General features: G+C 34.3%; 1 protein-coding gene across 1 annotated transcript; it reads right to left on the minus strand.

The window, feature by feature from the left end:
• Positions 1-21: 21 nt before the first annotated feature.
• On the minus strand, positions 22-20,489 carry LOC125671621 (glutamate receptor ionotropic, delta-2-like). Its single transcript, XM_048907449.2, has 13 exons — positions 20,343-20,489; positions 18,020-18,145; positions 17,481-17,741; positions 16,345-16,523; positions 11,888-12,028; positions 10,764-10,919; positions 5,632-5,847; positions 2,806-2,909; positions 2,291-2,384; positions 1,707-2,010; positions 1,217-1,437; positions 719-969; positions 22-489 (listed from the first exon to the last, which is right to left on the minus strand). Exons 1-13 carry the CDS (start codon positions 20,407-20,409, stop codon positions 189-191), a joined length of 2,421 nt encoding a protein of 806 aa, XP_048763406.2. The 5' UTR covers positions 20,410-20,489; the 3' UTR covers positions 22-188.
• Positions 20,490-22,223: the final 1,734 nt, after the last annotated feature.

Here is a 22,223-nt window from a genome sequence, read left to right on the forward strand (position 1 = left end):
ATAAGAAAGTGAAGGCTAAACATAATTTACAAGTTGTATTGTTGAACATTTTAAATACGATGGAAACAGATCATTGGATCCTGTCATAGTGAAAACAAAATTTGGATTAAAATCACCGGCGACCTTTTTCCCTAAGTAGTCACTCTTCGTACCCATTGGAAAATCAAAGTATGAGAACATGCCATTACTTATAAGGAGTGGTTTGAGTCATTTTCATCAGAAGACTCATTGTTCTTTTTTACTTCAGTCACCTCACTTTTCTTATCTTTTAAACAAGGCTGAATGAGATGGAAGAAAAATATTTCCGCCATGAAAAATATTATTGCAAGTCCAGTGAAGGCGGCATAGACGATGAAAATTCCCGCCATGCTGTCAATCTGTAATTCTGTAGCAGTCTTCACGTAGTTGTGTGCGTCGCACTCGCTTACGCGGGGCCACCATTTTGAATGAAACTTGGCAATTAAACCAGCTTCTATCATCCTGATCATACTGCAAATTGACAATACGATATTTGTCAGTATTAATCACTTCGTGAAAAAAAATCAATTTACTTTTTCTAATCTTAGTTTGTCATTTGAGACAGAGAAAGAGAGAACAGTGATTTTCTGCATGTTGGTAAGTTTTAACCCTTAGTATGTATAGTAAACCTATTGCAAATTAATCGTGTTATTTAGTTCGACTTCAGCAATTAATACATTGTGTGTAGAGTTATACTTACTGCATATTGAACGCTGTTTTGAATTCAGCATCATCTCTGACGATGAAGGACAGACCTGCTTTGTGAAAAGTCTCTTCAGGAATAAGTAAATTTTCACAATCTTTTAATATTTTGTACCTAAGTTGCGATACGTCTGTCATATATGCATATTTGCCAGTCTGAACCAAATTATATCCTGCTTCCGTTGTTTTAATTACTGGCATGCCATCCATTTTATCTCTAATTTGTTTGTATACTCCACTCTTTGCTCCCTGAGGAAAAATAAAAATTAAATTAATGAATCATATACTGCTTTCAATTAAACAAATTATGAATATATATACATACATACATATATATATATATATATATATATATATATATATATATATATAGAGAGAGAGAGAGAGAGAGAGAGAGAGAGAAGGTGATGGGGGAAAAAACATCAACCCCAAAACCAAAACCAACCAGATTATGTAGGTACATGTAACTAACGATACTACCCAATGAAATAACCACCTTAAAAAGAAAATCGAGATTCGATCCTGTTTTCACGAGTGGTTTATATTCAGACGATGCAGCCAACTGTTCGATATTTTTAATTGGAGACTTAGCAGGAGGTATCGTTAGATAAGCGGCTAAGTTGGCTGTATACAGTTGCAGCAGCAATATTGTACAAATCCACCAAATACCCAGAACCACTCGTCCGGAAGCGGAAGTGGTTGTCGAATCACCACCCACTGAAAGTTATAAATAGAACAATCTCTGAAAATCTAAATAATATTATATTCACATCATTACTCTCATTATTACTTAGGCTATCTTCTTCTAAAGTATAACAGTTGTATGTATGTTCAGACTGTATAAACATGTGACTGATTTTATACAAAGTTAATGGGATACTTATTAGCATACATTTGGAGTCCCTATATTAAACCAAATAAGTTAAAGAAATTAATTCTTTGTGACACGTGTATGATAAAAGAAAGGAAAATCACATCCATCTTACATTGACCAAAAAAGGCTCCAAAGGCAAGCCACACATTTTTGTACCACGGCTTATCAGATTTCCGAGTGTACGGACTCAAAATAGACACCAAGGATAAAATAAACCCAGTAACCACGATGGACATTGCAGTGGCGATCCAAGAATTAGGTTGAAACGGTAGGAACATCCGGAACATCCGACCGGTTGTGTCGTCAGATTTTCTCATTATAATACCCACACCCTCCTCTTGAAACGGCGTCAAAAAATCAATAACCGTCTCTCTGGCGGCGGTTACCGTAAACGGACCAATCCCGACATCCGCTTCCTAGGAAAGACATTGAACAACATAAAAGGGAATCTTATAATTAATTATATATGTGCAATGCGTCAACTATATGCGAGTGGATGAATGGTTTGAATGTGTTGGCATCAGTCACACCTATAACTTTTTGAAATTAAAAAAAATGATAACAAGTAACCTTATTTTGATATATTTTCCTGGTTGGTCCATACATGACACTAACTAAGACAATTCTATCAAATGCGATAATTCATGCGACATTTCAGTTAAAGCGCAGCTTGTATTTATCATTTGGACAACTTACCCCTCTCATAACCATTCCCACCATCCCCGTGCCGTTCTTGCCGTCATCAGTTGGTCCTCCGTAAGTTCCGTCTATGGAGTCAATGCTCACATATCTGAGAGAGAAAAAAACTTAGCATGACTTCGTATTGAACCCTTGCGTGTACTTGACAAAATAGAGCTATGTACTGTATTACATAAGGTCCTCTTCTTGGATTTTTCATCCTAGTTGGTTCAGTATCAACATGTACCATCTGTTTTTACCTAAAGTATGTACCAAGTATCATTTTCAGATGTCTAGGACAAAACATTTCATTTTTCCAAATGGTCTTTTTTTCCAGGTCATGACACACCGTATGGACAAAAGCAACCTTTGTGCCAAGTATGAACTTAACACGTCTCTCCATCACAAACTTTGATCCCTGTCCATAGTTTACATCATAAAGGGAGAGATGGGCTAACAGAAAGCCGTAAGCAAGAAATTCGTTCAATAATCACAATCTAAACTTTATTATCATGGGTGTGCGATTGAAGTACCTGAAGTTGAACACTTTGGCAAATTCATCCCAGATGTCGTAACAAAATCCATAGTAATAACTTTGGTTGTTGGCTCTGATACCTCTGATTGTGAACGGTGTACTCTACAGACGATGAAAAGGCAAAATATATCATACAATATACATCACACTGCATTTGAGATATCTTAGAAAGCACAGAGATAACAATGCGCTCTTATGTAGGTGATAGTAAAACCATATTACTTTAAATACTTGTTAAATCAATTACCCGTGTTTGCTCAGTACTCAATTTTGTATTCTGTAAAGGATTTATGAGTTCGGTCACTGTTTGTTATCTTCATCTTTTTTCATGTTTATGGAACCTCATCAGAGAAAGGCAAAGGTGATCGATCCTTCACTTGATTCGATTGTATCCTATCATCAAATTTAAACTACCAGTAGTTTGTGTTGATATCGATAACTCGAAACAATTATAATGCTGAGATAATGCTCTTTGTAAATCTTCACAACGTAGATTATCCGTGTTACACAGATTTAAGAAATAGTTACTCATGCATACCAGAAAATCATTTTACAATACATATACGTTACAATGTCTGAATCATCCTCAAATTATTGTTAAAACTTATTTCCACGAAGTGATTCAGTTCATTTTTGTTGAACAGAGATAATTATACTAACAGATGTACGTAATTGATTTGAACAAAAAAGGTAAAACCCTTAAAAATGAAATTCGTGTATAAAATGCGGAAACCTAAATATTACTTTATCTGGAATTATTGGAGATCGAAGTGTTAAAAAGCTCTGAAATTGGAGAAATGTGCCCGTTTTTTATAAAACCTTTGATAAACATCATGCTAAATTTACGAAGAACATTTGGTAAGTCTTGTGTATCTTTTACGTTTAGTTAAATGGGGAATTCAATTTTGAGGAGTTCTTCTGTTGAAAAAGTTGCAGCTGAAAGCATTTATTTCTTTCCGATATTACTGTACCGGGGAGAAAAGTACTCATTTATAGGTACATTTTTCTGAACTCACGATAGTACTTTTTTAAAGACACTCGATAAGCCTATTGTTTTTAAAGTTTAATATGATAAAAAATTCAAGTTTGTAAAAATCTGGTTCAAATTGCTATGAAGTTTCCTTGATCTATTTTGATAAACAGATAGGTCTCTACTGATATTTAAACAGAAATATGTATATATAGCGCTTAATCGCTTTTGTATCTTGATAAATCCAGGTTAATATGACATTTCACATCATCATAAGGCAATCAATGGGGTAATATCTCTCTAATGGAAATAATAACTCAAAACAATGATGAAATACTGCACTTCCTTTATACAAATATCAATTTGTATATGTGTTTCCTATCCAATTTTAGATGAATTTGTATGGTGAAAATATTTGCATAGTGTTTCTAAATTGTAACATGTAGGAAATGAGCACATCATTTGATACAAGATAATTTTGATGTACAACATCGAATCGGTCGCTAAGCTTTTTAGCATTTTAAACTATTTCCAAGAAAACACGAAGGAAGTATAATGACTTATGATAAACATATTAATAGAAAACAAGATGCCCATAGGTCACATCGCTCACTTGAGTCACCGTGACCCTACTGTTGTTCAGCTGGAAATTGTTACCCCATACTGTGGCCTCAATTTAGTCCCAAAGAGTCACAAACCTACCCTCGGGGGATATGATTTGAACAAACTTGAATCTACTCTGTCAGAAAGCTTTCTTGATGTTGTGATGATTTTTAAATTACCCCACCCTATTTTTGCCTTTTCTTGACGATCTCCCATTTCAAGGGAGCGTGGATTTTCACTTGAGCAAACTTAAATCCAAAATTTATTCAAGAATGTCTTGTGCTATGTTTGTATGAAATCGACCCAACTGTTGTGGAGAAGAAGATGAAAATGTGAAAATTTACTAGAATTACTAGCCAGAATGACAAGCAAACCAACCAACTATTGAGATCTAGTTACTTCTAAAGGTTCTTTAAAACACGTATTTTGTAATGGAGGCCCCAACAATTTAAAGTTACTCAAAAAGCCATGAGAGTAATGTTTCTCTTTAGAAAATATATTATGTTGTGTTTGCTTTTACTATACTCTGTTCCCAACACTTAGAAATGCGCAATATGATAAAGAACATATTGACTTACTTGAAATCTGAACTTAATTAGCTCCCTTTTCAGGGATTCTGTAAACACCTCAACAGGAGTCATCCTACATCAGCCATGAATTGATTGTGCTTGAATCCTTAACAATTTTCTTCTCCATATTAATTTGATCGAGAGAACAAAACAAATTTAATCTTGACTATAATTGTTGGTAGATGGTAAATTGTCCATGAGAAAATAATATCAGTACACTGGTTTTAAATAGGTCAGCTTTGATCGATTACCGATCGTCAAGGATATTTTTCAATGTTAACATAAAAATCCAAATCATCGTTAAGAATACTAAACGCTGTTTCACCGATTTGTAAAAAAAAAAATTATAACGTCAAAAATAGTTAATAATCAAAAGAATCTTGCAATGCTATTCAAATAGTCAAGAAAATAGTTAGAGTGTCAATACCTGCACCAATATCTCACTGAAAATGATTAAACGACGTCATGAAGTTTGTTGGATTTACAATCAGAAGGAAATTCGTAATCAAGAATGCCATAAATAATCGAGAATGTATTTTGTTAAACAGCAGTGGTACATAATGAATATGCGGAATACCCAGTAAAATTTCTAACAAACCGAACACTCCAAATTGTCACTGAATGTCACATTAAAACTGTGAATGTTACAGAACGCGAGATGGAAAATGAATACGAAACTTACTGTCCAGGAAACAACTCTCAAGGTTCTGTTACCGAAGTCCTTAAACACGTTCTTGAATAATCTCGAGTCGTCTGCGTGGAACCCAGTTGTGTACTTGTATGTGGCTACCTTTGTAAACGTGTTATGTCCAGTTTGACTACTATAGATATACACAGTGCTATCCTGGGCACCATAGAGGGTCCATGCCAATGTTCCCAAAGATCCTTGTATCAAATTCTATAAAGAGCGTTAGAAAAAATAAGGAATAGCTATAAACTGTTAATTACAGTTAAGCGTTTGATGGGATCCTCATTAGGACAGAACTCACGACTGAGACTAAACCACACTAATCACGATTTGATACCGTATATCAGGTAATTTCAGCGTCTGGAATATTTACCGGATTTTCTGAAACAATTATTTTGAAATCCTCCTAGGCACCGGATCCCACCTCTGGTATATTCAGGGGTCCGTGTTTGCCCGACTCTCTATTTTGTTTTACTTACAGGAGTTATGAGATTGATCACTGTTATCTTCACCTTTCATTCTACGCCTCAATTTCATTCAACAAGTGTAACATTTACATATATGAATAGAACTTATGGTGCATTCCCACATTCACCAAAACGACCAACATTTCCAGCTCGCAAAAATTACCCAATAGACGGTAGTTTCTTCTGTTTTTAACCTCATTTATCGTCAAAATATGAAATAGACATTTGTATCATTAATAGACATTAGCTAGTAAATAATGCACCAGCAATTTTATGCAAGAAATGTACAACAATGTAATTTTTTTTTTCATCTTTTGCAAAACAAATCCTGGTGTCAACTCGCTCTGTGGGATTGATTGCTTGTATCGCACTTAAGTCCATTGGGGCAAAATTTCAGCGGTAAATCAAATAATGCTAGAATTTTGAAGTTTTCGAGTCCCTTTAGTCAGTTCCCCTTCTCATTTTCAAGCATCACATAGACGTATATCGTGTTAATTAGAAATGTTTGTGATCCTGACACGAGACCGTCATTTACATCACCTACTGACGGACTACGAATCCCCCCAACACACACACAAACTAATGCCACAAAAACACAAATAAATGAATGAAAATCACATAGTTCGATCTAGATACTATATAATAATTCATTGAAAATGAGATACGTAAAAAATTCTAAAAATAATTGAAAAACCTCTTACAACAGTTGGGCATGGAGAAGTTAAGTGTGATATACTAGTACTCTTACAGGAATGTGACCTCCTTGTCACTACCATAAACCCGACAACTCATAAGCAGTAAGCCATACTAGCTTATCGGGCAGCCAAGCATTTCATGAAAATAAATTAAACAAAACAATGATTATACATAGCAAATGTGGCATTGCGTTAGATATAATAGTTTAATATCGATTTAACGCGTACCCTTATCAGAAACTGTACTAACTAGTAACTACTTTAAAAATAATTTAAAAAATAATCTGGAAATCTATGTACATACGCAAGTGTTTTTACCGGTCTTGGTAGCTCAGTGGTAGAACGTTTGCTTCGTAACCGGGAGTTCGAGCCCCGCTCGTGGCATGTCAAACCTAAGACGGTAACATAGATAGAAATTGCTCCTTCGCTCGACATTTAGAAGTGAGAATCACGAGTTTTTCAGATATAACCTTAAAAACGGAGGTCCCGTGTCACGACAGACGTTGACACGATAGAGAACCCTCATTGCTACGGCCCTGAGCGCTAAGCATAGGTCTAAATTTCTGGTACTTCATCTAGAGCTGGGGATGTCTCAATTTGAGTGAAAAATTCTCGACGGGACGTGAAACAAACAAACAATCAATCATACCATTATTTTTTTTAATTTAAGGATCTCAATTTTCTAGTCTTGTTTCCTATTCCGAGTATTTTTGATAAAATACAAACGACGTAATTTGAGCATAATGTAGGATATTCAACCTTTTTTTTTTTTTTTAATTATTTGGAGTGTTGGCCTGGTTAGATGTTTTTACTCGTGACATACTATGTAATTTTCACATACCAGACAGCTGTTTATTCCTGTTTATTTGTTGTCATTTATACTTAATAAATTACCTATTTTATCTTTGTAAAGCAGTCGGTTTCTTAATATGGTGGGTGGTAGATGAACATGAATAATGTTAGATACTTTATATTAATTTTATAGGGTTATTACTGGACGTGTATCCTTTAGCTGTAATCTATCAGTTAAAAGAAATAAGATGCACCTGGCACCGTTAGGGAGCTGGCTTAGAATGACTGTTCATGTACTTTTAACAAACTTAACCTTGCCTGAAATAAATAGTATTCTTTTTCTTATGACCACACTGCGTATCACTACGTCAAAACATTCGAACACGTTCCTATCCAACAACGTCTTCCCTGTATTCAGCGAAACGCCGGTAAACTGTACTATGTATACTATTGGGGACACAGGCAATTGCATCGCTTGTGGTCGAATTTACTACATAAAGAGTAAAGGTATAGAACTCTAAATATAGTAAATTCGACCCCAAGCGATGCAATACTTATCATTTCCATTAGTGGAACTCTTCAAATTAAAGGCGCGTAAAGTCGTGCTACCGGGACAACATACGTAAACATTACTTAGGCATACGTAATATAAATTATGGTATCGAATACATATTAAAACCGACTGCAAACCACGACACTGATTAAAATTCTAAAGGCAAAAGGAATTGATTATTCTTACAAGAAAACAGACGAACTTATTAAACTATGTGAAGGAGTGCAGGTACTAAATCTGCCAAATCTGACCGATATAAAGCATCAGTCGCAAGAAGAACTGTGAAGGGAAAAACCAATTCATGCACATCCGACACAATAACTTTTCTTGTAATTAATGGGATTCATATGTTATTAAGATTATTCTGTCAGATTATGAAGACATTCTATTTTATACAATTTGGACAGGTTCATATGGCATGAACTTTGTAATCGTTAATGCCCCTCTCTCTCTCTCTCTCTCTCTCTCTCTCTCTCTCTCTCTCTCTCTCTCTCTCTCTCTCTCTCATTTTCAAATATTTTAGTATAAGTTATATACTTGCCAAACTGCATTTTTTAAGACGTTTATAACACTAATTAACATAACAAATGCGTTTCTAAACTGCATCTAAGCTATTTTGAAAATTACAAAATATTGATTGACTTAGGACAGAGAACATCGTTGTTTGGAATTTTTATAATAGGTGTAGTGGAGTTTAAAAAAAACCATGTAACATCCTTGATAAACTAGTGTTAGTATATTTTTAAAATACAGTTTGACCAATGGCTATTTTATTTAAAAGTTCACCATGTACTTTAACTTAAAAAGGGGGGGGGGGGTTGCTATGAACGTTTCGTTTATGTCCCAGTAATCTCGCACTTGCTCGAGAGACTTGTGCATTTTCTTACCAATGACGCACAAGTCATCAAAGCGCGATAACTCTAATGTGCTGGTAATGAGAAGTATTGCCTGTGATTGCGGCAAAGGATCGCTCACTTTACTCAATGTATGCTTATTGACTAACACAAAGGCACATTCTCGTTGAAGTTCGCGATTGAGTACTAGTAAGTATAAATGAGAAAATGAACAATTCATTGTTTGAAACTCTTGCCTCGTCTTGATGGATCAAACTACATTCAGATCTTTTGCTTTAATATTATCATGTAAATTGATTGTATTAAAAGAAATCTACAATATTCGGTAAACAGATGTTATGGTACGTAGAGGTGAAATATTACAATGGTAAAATTCAGTTCATGGAATTCTGAAAGAATACGTTTCAAACTGAAGACACCAGCTTTTGCTGCACTTCCATCTCTTACTGATATGAATTGATTTCCTCCAGAAATAAGTGGATTGGTTAGTTTCACTATCACACTGATAGAAAATGTACTGGGGGCAAACTAGTCACGAGTTTCATAGAATCTAAACAGTCGAGTTTGAAGGAAATGTAAATAACATATCAATATTTTCAAAGCCTCGTTGCTCAGCTGTTGCATATAAAATTGTAAAGAGGTTGAAGCGGGAGTCGTGTGGAAATTGTGTTTGTGCAGAATGGCCCTACAAGTTAAAATATAGTTGTGGTTTTTCAACATAATGACAATACGACTTTGGTACCTTTGGTGATTCATACATAGAAAAATTGATCACGTGTTGCTCACGTGTCACCACGTAATGGGCGTGGCTCGTATGCAAAGCAGAAGAGATTCCATCCCACAGTTTCAAGAAGGAAGAAACACGCAGCCAACAATGGAAAGAATATCAGGTCTTCCAATGAATTGTTTTTATTAATGTATGTCGATTGATCTCTATTTCTGTCTACTTTCAATACCAGACATGTAGTTCAGTATTCAATGATTATAAATATTAAAGGACAAAGGCATGTGTCTTATAAATTAGTTATCATCTATTGAGTCGTACGTGAACATTTTCGATATCGATCCTTTATCCGCATATATTTCCAAATCCAAACAAGAACTTCAGTTTTCAATGATTGTAAATATCAAATATGTACATATTCAATGTATCTTCGTTTTAAATACATATATCTTAGTTATCCTCGTTTGAGTCGTACGTAAATAAATCAATATTTGGTTGTTTTGATTGTTTAATTTCAGGGAAATTCAACTATGTAGAAAAGGGCTGTTTACTGATTTTTCAATTATCAGTTTAGAGGTACGGTGTATTAGACGCGAGTACATCATCATGTAAACGGATATTACTCTTTATATAACAACCAGGAACCTTTTTTCGTGAAGTGTTATTTTCCGTGCATTTCATAGTTAGATTTCAAGCCCCAAAGAAACAGAAGCTATTTACATAACACAAAGGTAGGCCCCGTAAGAATTAGACAGTTTACTCAAAACTTTGATACTAATTATCATAACCTGTTTGAAAATCAGGATATGCAATCATCAATAGAGCTAAAGAAGATTCAATAAAAATTGAAACGTTTTAAAAATGAAGCATATCATTTTCATAAAAATAATAAATTGCGTGTTTAAAATGCTTCTAAAAAAAGGCTATGTGGGCCCATAGTACATGTATATTAAAATCATCGACCCTAAGTCTCAATTAATACGGCGTGAATTCGTTAATAAGCACCCTACATCCCATAATTACGGTAATGAAGCATCATACCTTTACCAGGCTTTGAAGCAAGTGTCTACCGCCCGTGGTTGGTCTGTTGTCGTTACAGTCATATTTCCCTATGGAGTATGACGAGTTAGATTTTAACATTAACTCCAAACTATATCCGTAGGCGGAAATGACATCAGTCAGGATGGCACTGGATACCTGAAATATAAACCCTCCGGAAATTAATGTTTCAGGTAAAAATGTAACCGAAGAGAGAAGAAAGGTTCAAACAATTCATGATGATATATTTATGAGAAGTTTAATTCTAAATAATATTTGTACATGTACTATATATAGGATTTCCCCCTTTTTCTACCAAACAAACATCAATTAATGAAAAGGCTCATGGACCTTAACAGTGGCAGTCAGTTATAGCATTATGTTGCATATTGAGTGCATCTTTATATTCAGAACAGCATGTTGTATATGTTTAGTGATCAAATGCCAAGTCTGAACATACGATGTGTTTCCGTTGTAGTGTTATGACCCAGAGAAAACATTTCAATAATGATGATTAAACCACACTGGGTAAGGGTCAAACCATGACATTTAGTTATAAGCCAAATGATGTTGGCTGAGGATTATGACACTATGTGTATTATAAATAAATCTGCGACGAGTATGAGTTGATAAAAAAAAAATCAATTACAGCTTAATTATATGGGCCACACACACAAGAAGAATAAAAGACGGGCATAGTGATTCACATACATCACCCAATCTCAGTTTACATAGCTTAAAACTATGTACAGGTATTTAGTTTGCTCAGGATCCAGGATAGAATACGCCCTCAGTACCCCTTACTTGTCGTAAGAGGCGACTAAATGGGGCGGTCCTTCGGATGAGACCGCAAAAACCGAGGTCCCGTGTCACAGCATGTGTGGCTCGATAAAGATCCCTCCCTGCTCAAAGGTCGTAAGCGCCGAGCATATGCCTAAATTTTGCAGCCTTTCACCGGTAACGGTGACGTCTCCATATGAGTGAAATATTCTCGAGAGGGACGTTAAACAATATACAATCAATCAATCAAATGGTTGAGTAGATTATGAGAAAATGATTAAAAGTGATCGACGGACGGGCACAAATAGCATTCCCACAGAAGCTCAAATAACCAAGTAAGGACTTACTCTCACATCAGTTTTGGGACCCATATTTGTCGAGACAGTAAGAACATGTCCATTTTGCAATGCGTAAGTGTTCCATAAGATATTGAAATCAATATTCATCACCCAGTAAAACTGTCTAGCGAACATCCCAAAGGAATTGGCCTGCAAATTCAAGAACATACGTCAAATGAATTACAGCGTAAATCATACCTACAACATATTTTAATATTTTCCCAACAGATTCGATAGAGAGTACCTGGGCTTTTACTGAGCAATCTCGGATCCCTGGAAACACCAGAGGTGGGATCAGGTGTCTAGGAGGAGTAAGTATTCCCTGTTGACAACTGACATATAAAGCCTAGTAGTTTATTTACCTCCCGAGTTGAAGAGTGTTACATGTACACTGTACCTTTGACATAAAAACAACTGCTGTATAGTTATCTCTCATGCGAAAATAGGGACACATTTCAAAATCGTGCTACAAACCGCTGAAATAAGCCAAAATTATCACCCCGCGAAAAAAAAACCCACTATATGAGCTTACAAATGATAAAGACAATGATCATTATGTTAATTTTGCCCCAACATGGAACCAAAACTCATACCCTTAGGATCATGAAATTTACAATTTCGGTAAGGGTCTACTTGCTCCTTCTAAATATCCATGTACTGGTAGTTTCAATTTAGTCTCAATAGCATTAAAGATAGTATCTAAATGCTTTATACATAAACACTATATACTAAATTTGGCCTTGCAATGTAGTTTGAACCTCTACCCCGCGAGTCATGAAATTTGGTTGAAGCCTTCCTGCTCTAGATGAATATGCATTTAGTTTTTCTTACAGATATGTGGTTGTAGAGAATACGATTTTAGAAAAATCAACAATTTTTGTACCGCCCCGCAGGTCAAAGAATTCTAACATGTGGAAATGTTTGTTTTGTTATTTCTTGTTTGATATAAAAGATATTTATTGTTTCCAGAAATCTATGTTTTTTTTGTTGTTTTTTCATTAATTTGCCCCAAAATTAAGAAAACATATCAAAATCAATCTAAAAATGGCTGAAATTGATGACACTAATCGCAATTAATCAGAATAACAGTAAAACATAGTGTTTTAACATTGGGCAAATTTTGGCCTTTAAAATGTCCCACTTGTTTCAACGATCCTTCATACCAAATTTGAAAAGAATTGGAATGGTAGTTATTAAGAAGTTTAAATATGTTCCATTGTTAATGCACTAGAAACGACGCCGGACACAAACCTTAGTGACTCAGGTGGCCAACAAATTAAATTAAATACTATTTGGGTCATACACTAAAGCATAAATCCCTGGCCCCGGGGTATGAAATTAAAGTTATGGTAGAGAGTTGCATGCTTTTACAACGAATGTTGGTAAAATTTGAACAAATGAAATATTCACATCTAGTGATAAGTCATCCAAACAATTACTTTGTTAAACGCCACTCTGATTCCACGCACAAATACTCAGAAGTTGAAATAAAAATTATGCTGGAGTTCCTCATTGACAAGATCTTAGTTGTCTATGGTGATCAGATCTTCCAAAAGTCTGTTGGAATTCCTATGAGCACGAATTGTACTCCTTTGTTAGCTGACATGTTTTTATATTCTTACAACGCAGATTTTATTCAAAAGCTTCTACACGAGAAGAAAAAATCTCTTGCTGCGGCTTAGATATATCGACGATGTTTTATCTAATCATTTTCATTAATATGTCGATTCGATATTTCCCTTCGAACTCGAGATAAAAGATACCACAGAGTCCTCCACATCTGCACCGTACTTATATATTTTATTGAAAATGGATATTAACAGCAAACTAACAACTCAACTTTATGACAAACGGGATGCTTTCAGCTTCTCAATCGTAAACTTCCCATAACGATGTAGCAACATTCCATTATCACTTGCACTTTATATCTCTCAACTGATTCGAAACGCAAGAACATGTTCTACGTATCACCAGTTTTGAAATCGATGTAGCCTACCAACAAACATGTTGATGTTACAGAGCTTTCAACAATCTCGTTTAAAGTCGGCATTTCGCAAACTCTATGGTCGCTATAATGAGCTAGTTTGCAAATACAACCTATCTTTGGGTCAAATGCTGTCTGACGTGTTTCATACCAACTGTTAGGCCATTCTTGACACATTGATTTTGACTACAGATTATTCCGTTTACCTGATCAAGACAGGGCTCACAGCGGGTATGACCGGTCGATAGGGGATGCTTACTCCTCCTAAGCACCTGATCCCACTTCTGGTATGTCCAGGGGTCCGTTTTGTCCAGCTCTTTATTTTGTATTCCTTATAGGAGTTATGGGATTGATCACTGTTCTTTATCTTCACCTTTCTGTACTTAGTTTTGTGGTTTAATTTTTAGGATTTGAATTTTCATCATAAAGCCAACTCTAATACCAGAACGTATGACTCAGCGACAAGAAGAATTCTAGTAAAGGTAACATGGATATAATGGTTTGCCGAGTAAAGAGAATTTTAGTAAAGGTAACATGGATATAATGTGTTTGTTCAGTATATAAAATTTGTAAAGATTGTCCATCATGATCATGAAATCTACAATTACAATTTTGATTTGCTCCCAAAAATGTCCTGTACCAAATCTGACAGAAAATAGGCATACTCTTTCAAAGCAGGTGTTGATTATGTTTAAATGTTAACAGGCAGTGGACAACTACCGGAAATGTTCGAACACTAATTTGAGAAATTATCAAATCTCTCCAAAATTATCAAAGAAAATTCTTAATTCTAATAACACAAGTTAAGTTTCACAAAATGTCTTTGGTATATTCAGTTTCCATAGATAAGTTTGGCAAATCAATTGGCAGTTTTGCACCACCAATCAATACATGTAACTAAAGGTGTCACCTGAAAGACAATCACCTACATGTATGCCTCTAGATAAACGTATCTCATCTGACAACTCCTTTGGGGAAAATGAAATACAGAAAATTCAAAGTTCGACCAATATTCAAGATCCAATTCTTTAATGGATGATAGATTAACAATTAAAACTTTTTGAATCGTCGGACAGGACAGTAATCGCTTTGGTGCGAGAAAGTATCGAATATCTCTAAATTGGATCAAATTGATACTTACACATAATTTCATTGTAATTAACTTCAAAGTACATACAAATAAAAATATGTAATTCTTTCCGTTGCTTGGTTTTGTCCTAGTACTTTTTTTTTTTTAAAAAGAGGAATTTTATTTTAAAGAAGCTAAAATTTAGAATGATATATCCAATGTAAATCAGAATTATGCACTCTCTTGATTGTGTGACAGTCTCTAATACCAATAGCAATTATTTAATTGCTGAACTTACTATGACAATGCATATCAAACCTCTCTGAACCTCTAAACGTTTAAGAACCAATCAATGACCACCCCTATTCTGTCTAGTGTCGAGTGAATTCCCATAGTACCCGTTTACTCTCTACTGTACAATTTTCAATTACTGTAAATGGATACTCAAAATTCTTTCACGATTGATGTGTGTTTCTACGCCATTGTATACAAAGTTATTGCGAAAACATATCACTGAATATCACGTACGACACCATGCCATCTGATGGAGAATTTAATGAAAAATTCATGTGTAGTTCACCGTGAAATACAGACGATCATAAGGATCTTGACCCTTCTGGACAATAACTGAAATATTTTCATTATTAGGCCATATTGAAGTCTTTGTTTAGTCTCAATGATGTTTACAGTATGATATATGCAATTTCATCTGTGGACACCAATTGAAAGACTTGAAAATAGTCCCATATCGGAAAGTATAGTGAGGCTGTGTACTGAAATTCCTCCACCCTGTTTTATAAAGTTCGTGTGTTTGAAATCAAGTAGTACATAAAATCAATCAGTATTCATCACGTGGAATATCGTAATAGGAAAATTTCACCTCCGTTTTCATTCTAGCTCATTTCACCATCATCCTAAATGGTAGAATTTAACAATGGGCAAATTTGAATTTATTAATTACTTTTCAGTCGTAAAAAAGATATCGGGTCGAAATTGGTAAAAAAAAGAATTCAATGTGATTGTGTGAAAATAACAAGAGCTGCAGATTCCCCGGTAGAGTATCATAATAGACATTATCCGTCAAACGTGTCGCGCGTAACTACAACCGTAAACGGAAGCATGACCAATTAAACTAAGTAAAAGGTAATCAATATTAATTATTTGAACACTTTGTTTTGTTAAAAATCAAACTAGTAAGTGTAAACATTGTTACTCAACTTGATACGATACACATTTAGGAAACAATTGTTTCCTGAGCAAACAAATTGCATAGAAAGAAACAACAGTGTCTAAAACCAATCAAATCATTATCGTACATATTTGGTGGAAAGATTATCAATTGGCATAAACTTTCCTGTATAAAGAAAAATTATATTTGCTTATAAATGCTTGATAACGATATGATAACCATACCTTTGATATCAGATCTACCGTTCTATTCACATCTAGAACCGTGAAGATTACTGTCGCTTTCTCAATGTTCAAAAATGAGAATGAAGCTTCAATTTCGCTGCCCTTAGAAACGTGTATTACAGTTGAAAAAATTGAGAAAGAACTGAAATGGTCCACCAAATCTTGGATACAATACTCATCTGAAGAATATGAAATAAACGTTGTTTCATTTGGGATTCAAATAGGCATATACATGTACTTTAAACTGCATTGTCCATTTTTTATTCGACTAATTAGATCTTTTTATCTACAAAACGAAATTACATTGTTTGATAATTTTAAAGACTGACGCGCTCTAGGATAAATCTGCCTTATCCTAAGAGTCAAATCCGACGTACAATCCCTTTACTTATTTTGGAAAGTGTCGTGTACATGTAATTGACAATCATAGAAAGACTTCAAAGAAAGGTGAAGATAACGAACAGTGATCAAAACTGATTTTAAAAAACCAAGGTTATACAAAGGTAGTTGTACATGAAAAGCTAGTAAATGGTCAATTTAAATGACAGTTTTGACTTTCTCGATAAGTAAAGGGATGAGGAAGTCAAGACTTTAGACCTCAGATTTGACATATTCCATCCAAGCGTTTCTTATGAAATATATGGCAAGCATGTGACCAATGAGACGTGAAAAATATTTTACAGTAATGCAATGCAAAACAATCGCAATGCGTTATTTTGTCAAACAATATGATTTCTGAGTCAATTAAAATATACAATACTTGATCAAGCTAGTTGGAAACCAATCCGTTCCTTTTCACCGAGGCTATAAAAAGTGAAAGCTTCATTTCCATTAAAATACCTTGATGGTTTAACATCTATTTCACTTCTTTGTTTGGATTCTATATTTCACTCAGAGGTAATAAAAAATTGTGACCAAATAGCTTGTTTCACATATGTTTTTGTTCTGCTGTTAATTCGATGAACGATCGGTATCGGAATGGAAATCCGTGAAAGAAAAGAACTGAGTACATTGGGAAATTTAGCAAAAGAAATGATGGTATAACAACTCTCTTTAGCAAATTATATGGAAGCTATTTCTGGAAGATTACACGAAATAAACCCAAACCATTCAATACATAATTGACGAATACAAACCGTAAAATTCATCATAGAGTACGTTGACCGATCTCCAAGTTTTATGCATTGCAACAGAAGCATATGCTCTATTCATCAGACGACAGTCTGGAAGAAGCGCGAGCGTTGGTTGCGAAGATGACGTAATACATGGTTCATCTTCTTTGGTGACGAGGACATTAGGTAAATTAAGTAATTGTGCGTGGTAGTTGATAACGTCGCCTTTGTTGCAGGAGGTGAAGGTAATGAATCCTAAGATCTCGTTTCCAGATAAGTCACATACTAAAATATAACAAATCAACAGAAACCGTACCGGATGTAGATATTTTACCCTGAATTTACTGATAATAACCTTCCTTGAGGTCAGAAAAGAGCACAAAAAAATTCACCAGTGGATTGATAGATTGATTTGTGATTTTACGCCGTTTTGGCAATATTTCAGCCGATTTATGGCGGTTCATAATTTGAAAAGGGGGGATTGAAACATTTCAGATTCTCCAGATAACAATTTCATTTCTTTTTAGCACTATAAATTGAATCTCAAAATGCTAAATAGTTACCTCTCTGTGTGATGTTAAAAACGTCACTTCCTTCGAAGGAATAATGGTAAGGTATGACTGTGCCAGTGGTAGCATTGATATTGGGTAGGTCGTCTGTTGACCACTCGGACAAATCGTAGAAAACACCTGATAGGTATATACAGTACAAAGATGCATCTTTGTGAAATGACATCTGAACGAAAATAAAGTGGTTTTAAACTGTATTGCGTAATTCCAGAGTTGATTGGTCACTTTAATGATATACAATTCATTCGTTACTGTAATTTACAGAAACTGATAAATAACTCGTATCTATCACCCCGATATCATCAGAGTTTCCCCCCTTAAGAATTTATGCATTGTGCAAACATGTAATAGCAAAGAATTTCACATTCTATGTACTTAAACTGACATGAATTCTTAAATTTAGTAGAATTCCCAGTGTCCACCACGTTCCTTATTTATCTGCCATATTAGCTGAATAATATTTTGTTGTATATGTATATATCAGGATTTGCATGGTATTAAAGGGGGCGAGATTTGCTGTACTTCGCTTCACATCAGTGTTTTTGATTTACTTGTAAGAATAGCCTCGATTGGCACACGTACATCCTTGATAGTACGGTAAATCACATCTTATGTGCGAGAATAATACTAACGCGTAATGTTGCGAGACTAATTAGTTCTTGCGAATGAACTCTTACACACAGAGTATCTAAGCAATAAATAAGTTATGTCTTGTCAATAAATACATTAGTATATCCAAGCGAAAATACTGTCTCGCGAAATAAAAGTGATCTACGATAATTTATATGGTATAAGGAACAAATGAAATCACAATTTAGAACATATGTGATGCTACAAATTAAAAAAAAAAAGATATCGCAAATTAGTTAAACATTCGAAAAGTTTTGGATAATTTAGAATAAAAAGCCTTTCTTTACATGCATGTAATTGCAGTAAACATGTCAAAATTATGCAATAAACTCGTTTACCAATTATGTATTGGTAGAATGGAATAAGCAAAGAACACAAAATTTATACCATTCATTATTCACATCCACTTCAGGCAAAATGCAAATGTATAAATACTAATATTTACATTTTCAAAGGGTTTGCCTTTGATGTCGTTATCAATTGTAATGGTAGCCATTTCCTCATGGATGTGATGCAGTTGTGAACAATGCGCGTATGAATCTTGATAAATATAGTACGTCCATTTCAAAAGCAGGGGATTCCGACAGAAATAAAAGTAAAATGTAAATATAAGAAATAAAATGACATGGGATGATCAAGACATAGGACTCACGATGGGTGTGACCAGTCAACGTTTTCTTGGTAAGCAAACCATGTGCATTATTTGTGCAAATGCACCTGTATTTTGCAAGAAGTGAATGTGAAAAACACAAATTCTGTGATCTATGCTTTTTCCATTCTATTGGTAGATAATTAGCTAATGATTTTTTTCAAAGTTTATTACATGTATGTGTAAGTATAGAAGAAAAGTATTTTCTTCGCATTTTTGTCTAAATTATCTTTCAGAATTTTTACTAAATTACGATATGTTTATTGTAATTTTGAACTATGCATAGTATTTTGTAACGTGATAAAATTTTGTTTCTCATTCCTTATACATTACTATAGGAGATGTGCATCAGTGGAGTCCAGCTAGAAAATCACTCAGGTGTAAAAATCACATTTGGGCTATATACTGGTAGAGAAAATCACTCAGGTGTAAAAATCACATGGTAGAGTAAAACAAGCTTTCGGAAAGAAATATGGCGGATAAAACGAAAAATGTACACGTATGTAAGAATTCATGTCAGTTTTAACAAATAGACTAGTTTTGAATATACATGGTTTAACATAGCAAATAAAACCTCATAATATATATATTATTTTTCTGATATTTTTATAAAAAGGACATTTCAAAATGATATGATCATTCTTAATTTCATTTGGAGAACACTTTGTACAAAGACTCTGAGATACAATCTGAACGTAATTCAAATGCTTTTAAAATGGATTACATAATTCCAGCTTTTTTGACACGCCATGCATTACCCAGTAAACACTGATCTCTAATTTGTACCTATTGCCCCGATATCCACCTTATGTTTCTTATTATCTTCATCGATAAAATGCTTTAGGCACGTTAAACAAATATTTGAAGTAACTAAGCCCACAGTGATTGATCTATTGAATATACTAATGATGATTCAATAACTAGTGTTACCGCTGTACGTAATACTTTTATCAAGTTAAAACAACATAAACACTATTCTAAAAACATTACATACAAATTAACACGGCTTTCCCTATTACAAACACATCAGACACTTACCTACGCCATATCTTCCTTGGCCTATATCACTTTGAAAGATGAAAATGACAACAATTTCGAAGAACATCTTAACAGGGACATGTCAACAGAGTAGAGACTTCGGAGTTGTCATAAGCGGCCCGATAGCGCTACACCAGTGGAACTGTTACAGTACTTCTGCTGCGATTCGGATTCAATATTTGGTGGAGACGTTAAACTTTTGGACGAGCCACGCGCGAGAAGAGTATATCATAATTAGAATTATCGATTATTTCTATTCACGGAATACTCTCTGGTAGCAAGTATCAAAGATATGGTAAATAAAAAATAAGATTTAATTAAAGCAGCTGGTAAATGATCTAACATGAAACAGGGTACATTCGTTAAACAAGTGAAAAAATTACTGAATTAAGTTAAAGCATTATATCTACATGTAAATACATTTAAATCTTGTCTAAATCTAGGATGAACAGATTGCTAAATTAGTATACATTTGCATATATTCCCCCCTTTAATTTCACTTAGGGGAAACTGAATTCAAAGATTTTAAATATATATATATATATAATATTGTGGCAGGGTATTGACAGATAAGTTGATGTTACAGGAGTTTCAACAGTCTTATTTGAAGTTAGCATTTCGCAAATTCTATGGTCGTTATACTGACTTAATTAGCAAATACAATATGCTGTTTGACGTGTTTCATACCAATTGTTAGTCTGTTCTTTACATACTGATTCTAATTACGAATTACTCCGTGTACTTGATCAAGATATAGGGCTCACGGGGTATGTGACCGGTCAGCAGGAGATCTCTATGCCTTCTAGGCACCTGATCCCACCTCTGGTGTTTCCAGCGTTCCTTGTTTGTGCTACTCTCAATTTTGTGGATCACTTTTTCATAAGTGAATAATTTTGTATATATCAATTCGAATTAAATAGATACAATGGATTGAACGATAAGTTTAAAAACCCAAATACTATAAAAAGATAGGTTTAACCATTTTAAAGGCATCTTTAAAAATACTTTTAATTAAATTTCAACATATCTTTTAATGAATTAAAGAACACTAAAATTTGCTTCTTCTAATGGCAGAAATTTTGAAATATCAAAAACAGAATTATCAATAGCAGCAAAAAATAAACAAGCAAATTCCTGAATTTCAGGACATTAATGTGACAGTACCGTGTTCCACTCTCCAGGACCCTGCGCGGGGGGAAAATGTTTCAATAGTCTATTTCTGAAGAAAAACATCATGTTACTTTCTTCGGATTTGCATGGCATTGTGATTTAAAAGCAGCAATGACTTTTTATTTACAAACGATAACTCTATAAATAACATTATATAGATAACTTAGGGTATTCGAGAAAGATACAGTTTGGAGATACAAAATGATTGAATTACTGTGAAAAAAATGTGATAAGAATTTTATTGGTGGTCATTTATATCGTAACTAGACATATACCCTCCATACGAACCACACACACACACACAGATGCACAAGGGGAGATGTTCTACAAACCAAACTTTCGTCAATGTACATGTGTAAGCATTGATTCGAAAAAAGATAGTTAAACAGGGAAAAATAAATCAGAATTTCAAAATGCACAGTGCGACTTTCCGATAGCAATCACAACAACTACGTGTATTGTGGATAGCCTTCAGATTGTATTGCAAACATTTCGACGATGATCACGCTAGAAATGTTGTAAACACATTGCATATCGTTATAGAGCAAATATTCATCACACAAAATCAGTGCATGGAACTTGTTTTGAATAAATTATATTCTGCGTTTTAATTATATTTATATTCCATTTATCGGTACTAAAATCCTAGAACAAAAATCATTAATAATCGTGGCAACTCGTCGTTTCCGTAACTCAGTACGCAATGCAGAA

This window comes from Ostrea edulis, chromosome 4 (genome assembly GCF_947568905.1).
Source record: "Ostrea edulis chromosome 4, xbOstEdul1.1, whole genome shotgun sequence".
Classification (NCBI taxonomy): domain Eukaryota; kingdom Metazoa; phylum Mollusca; class Bivalvia; order Ostreida; family Ostreidae; genus Ostrea; species Ostrea edulis.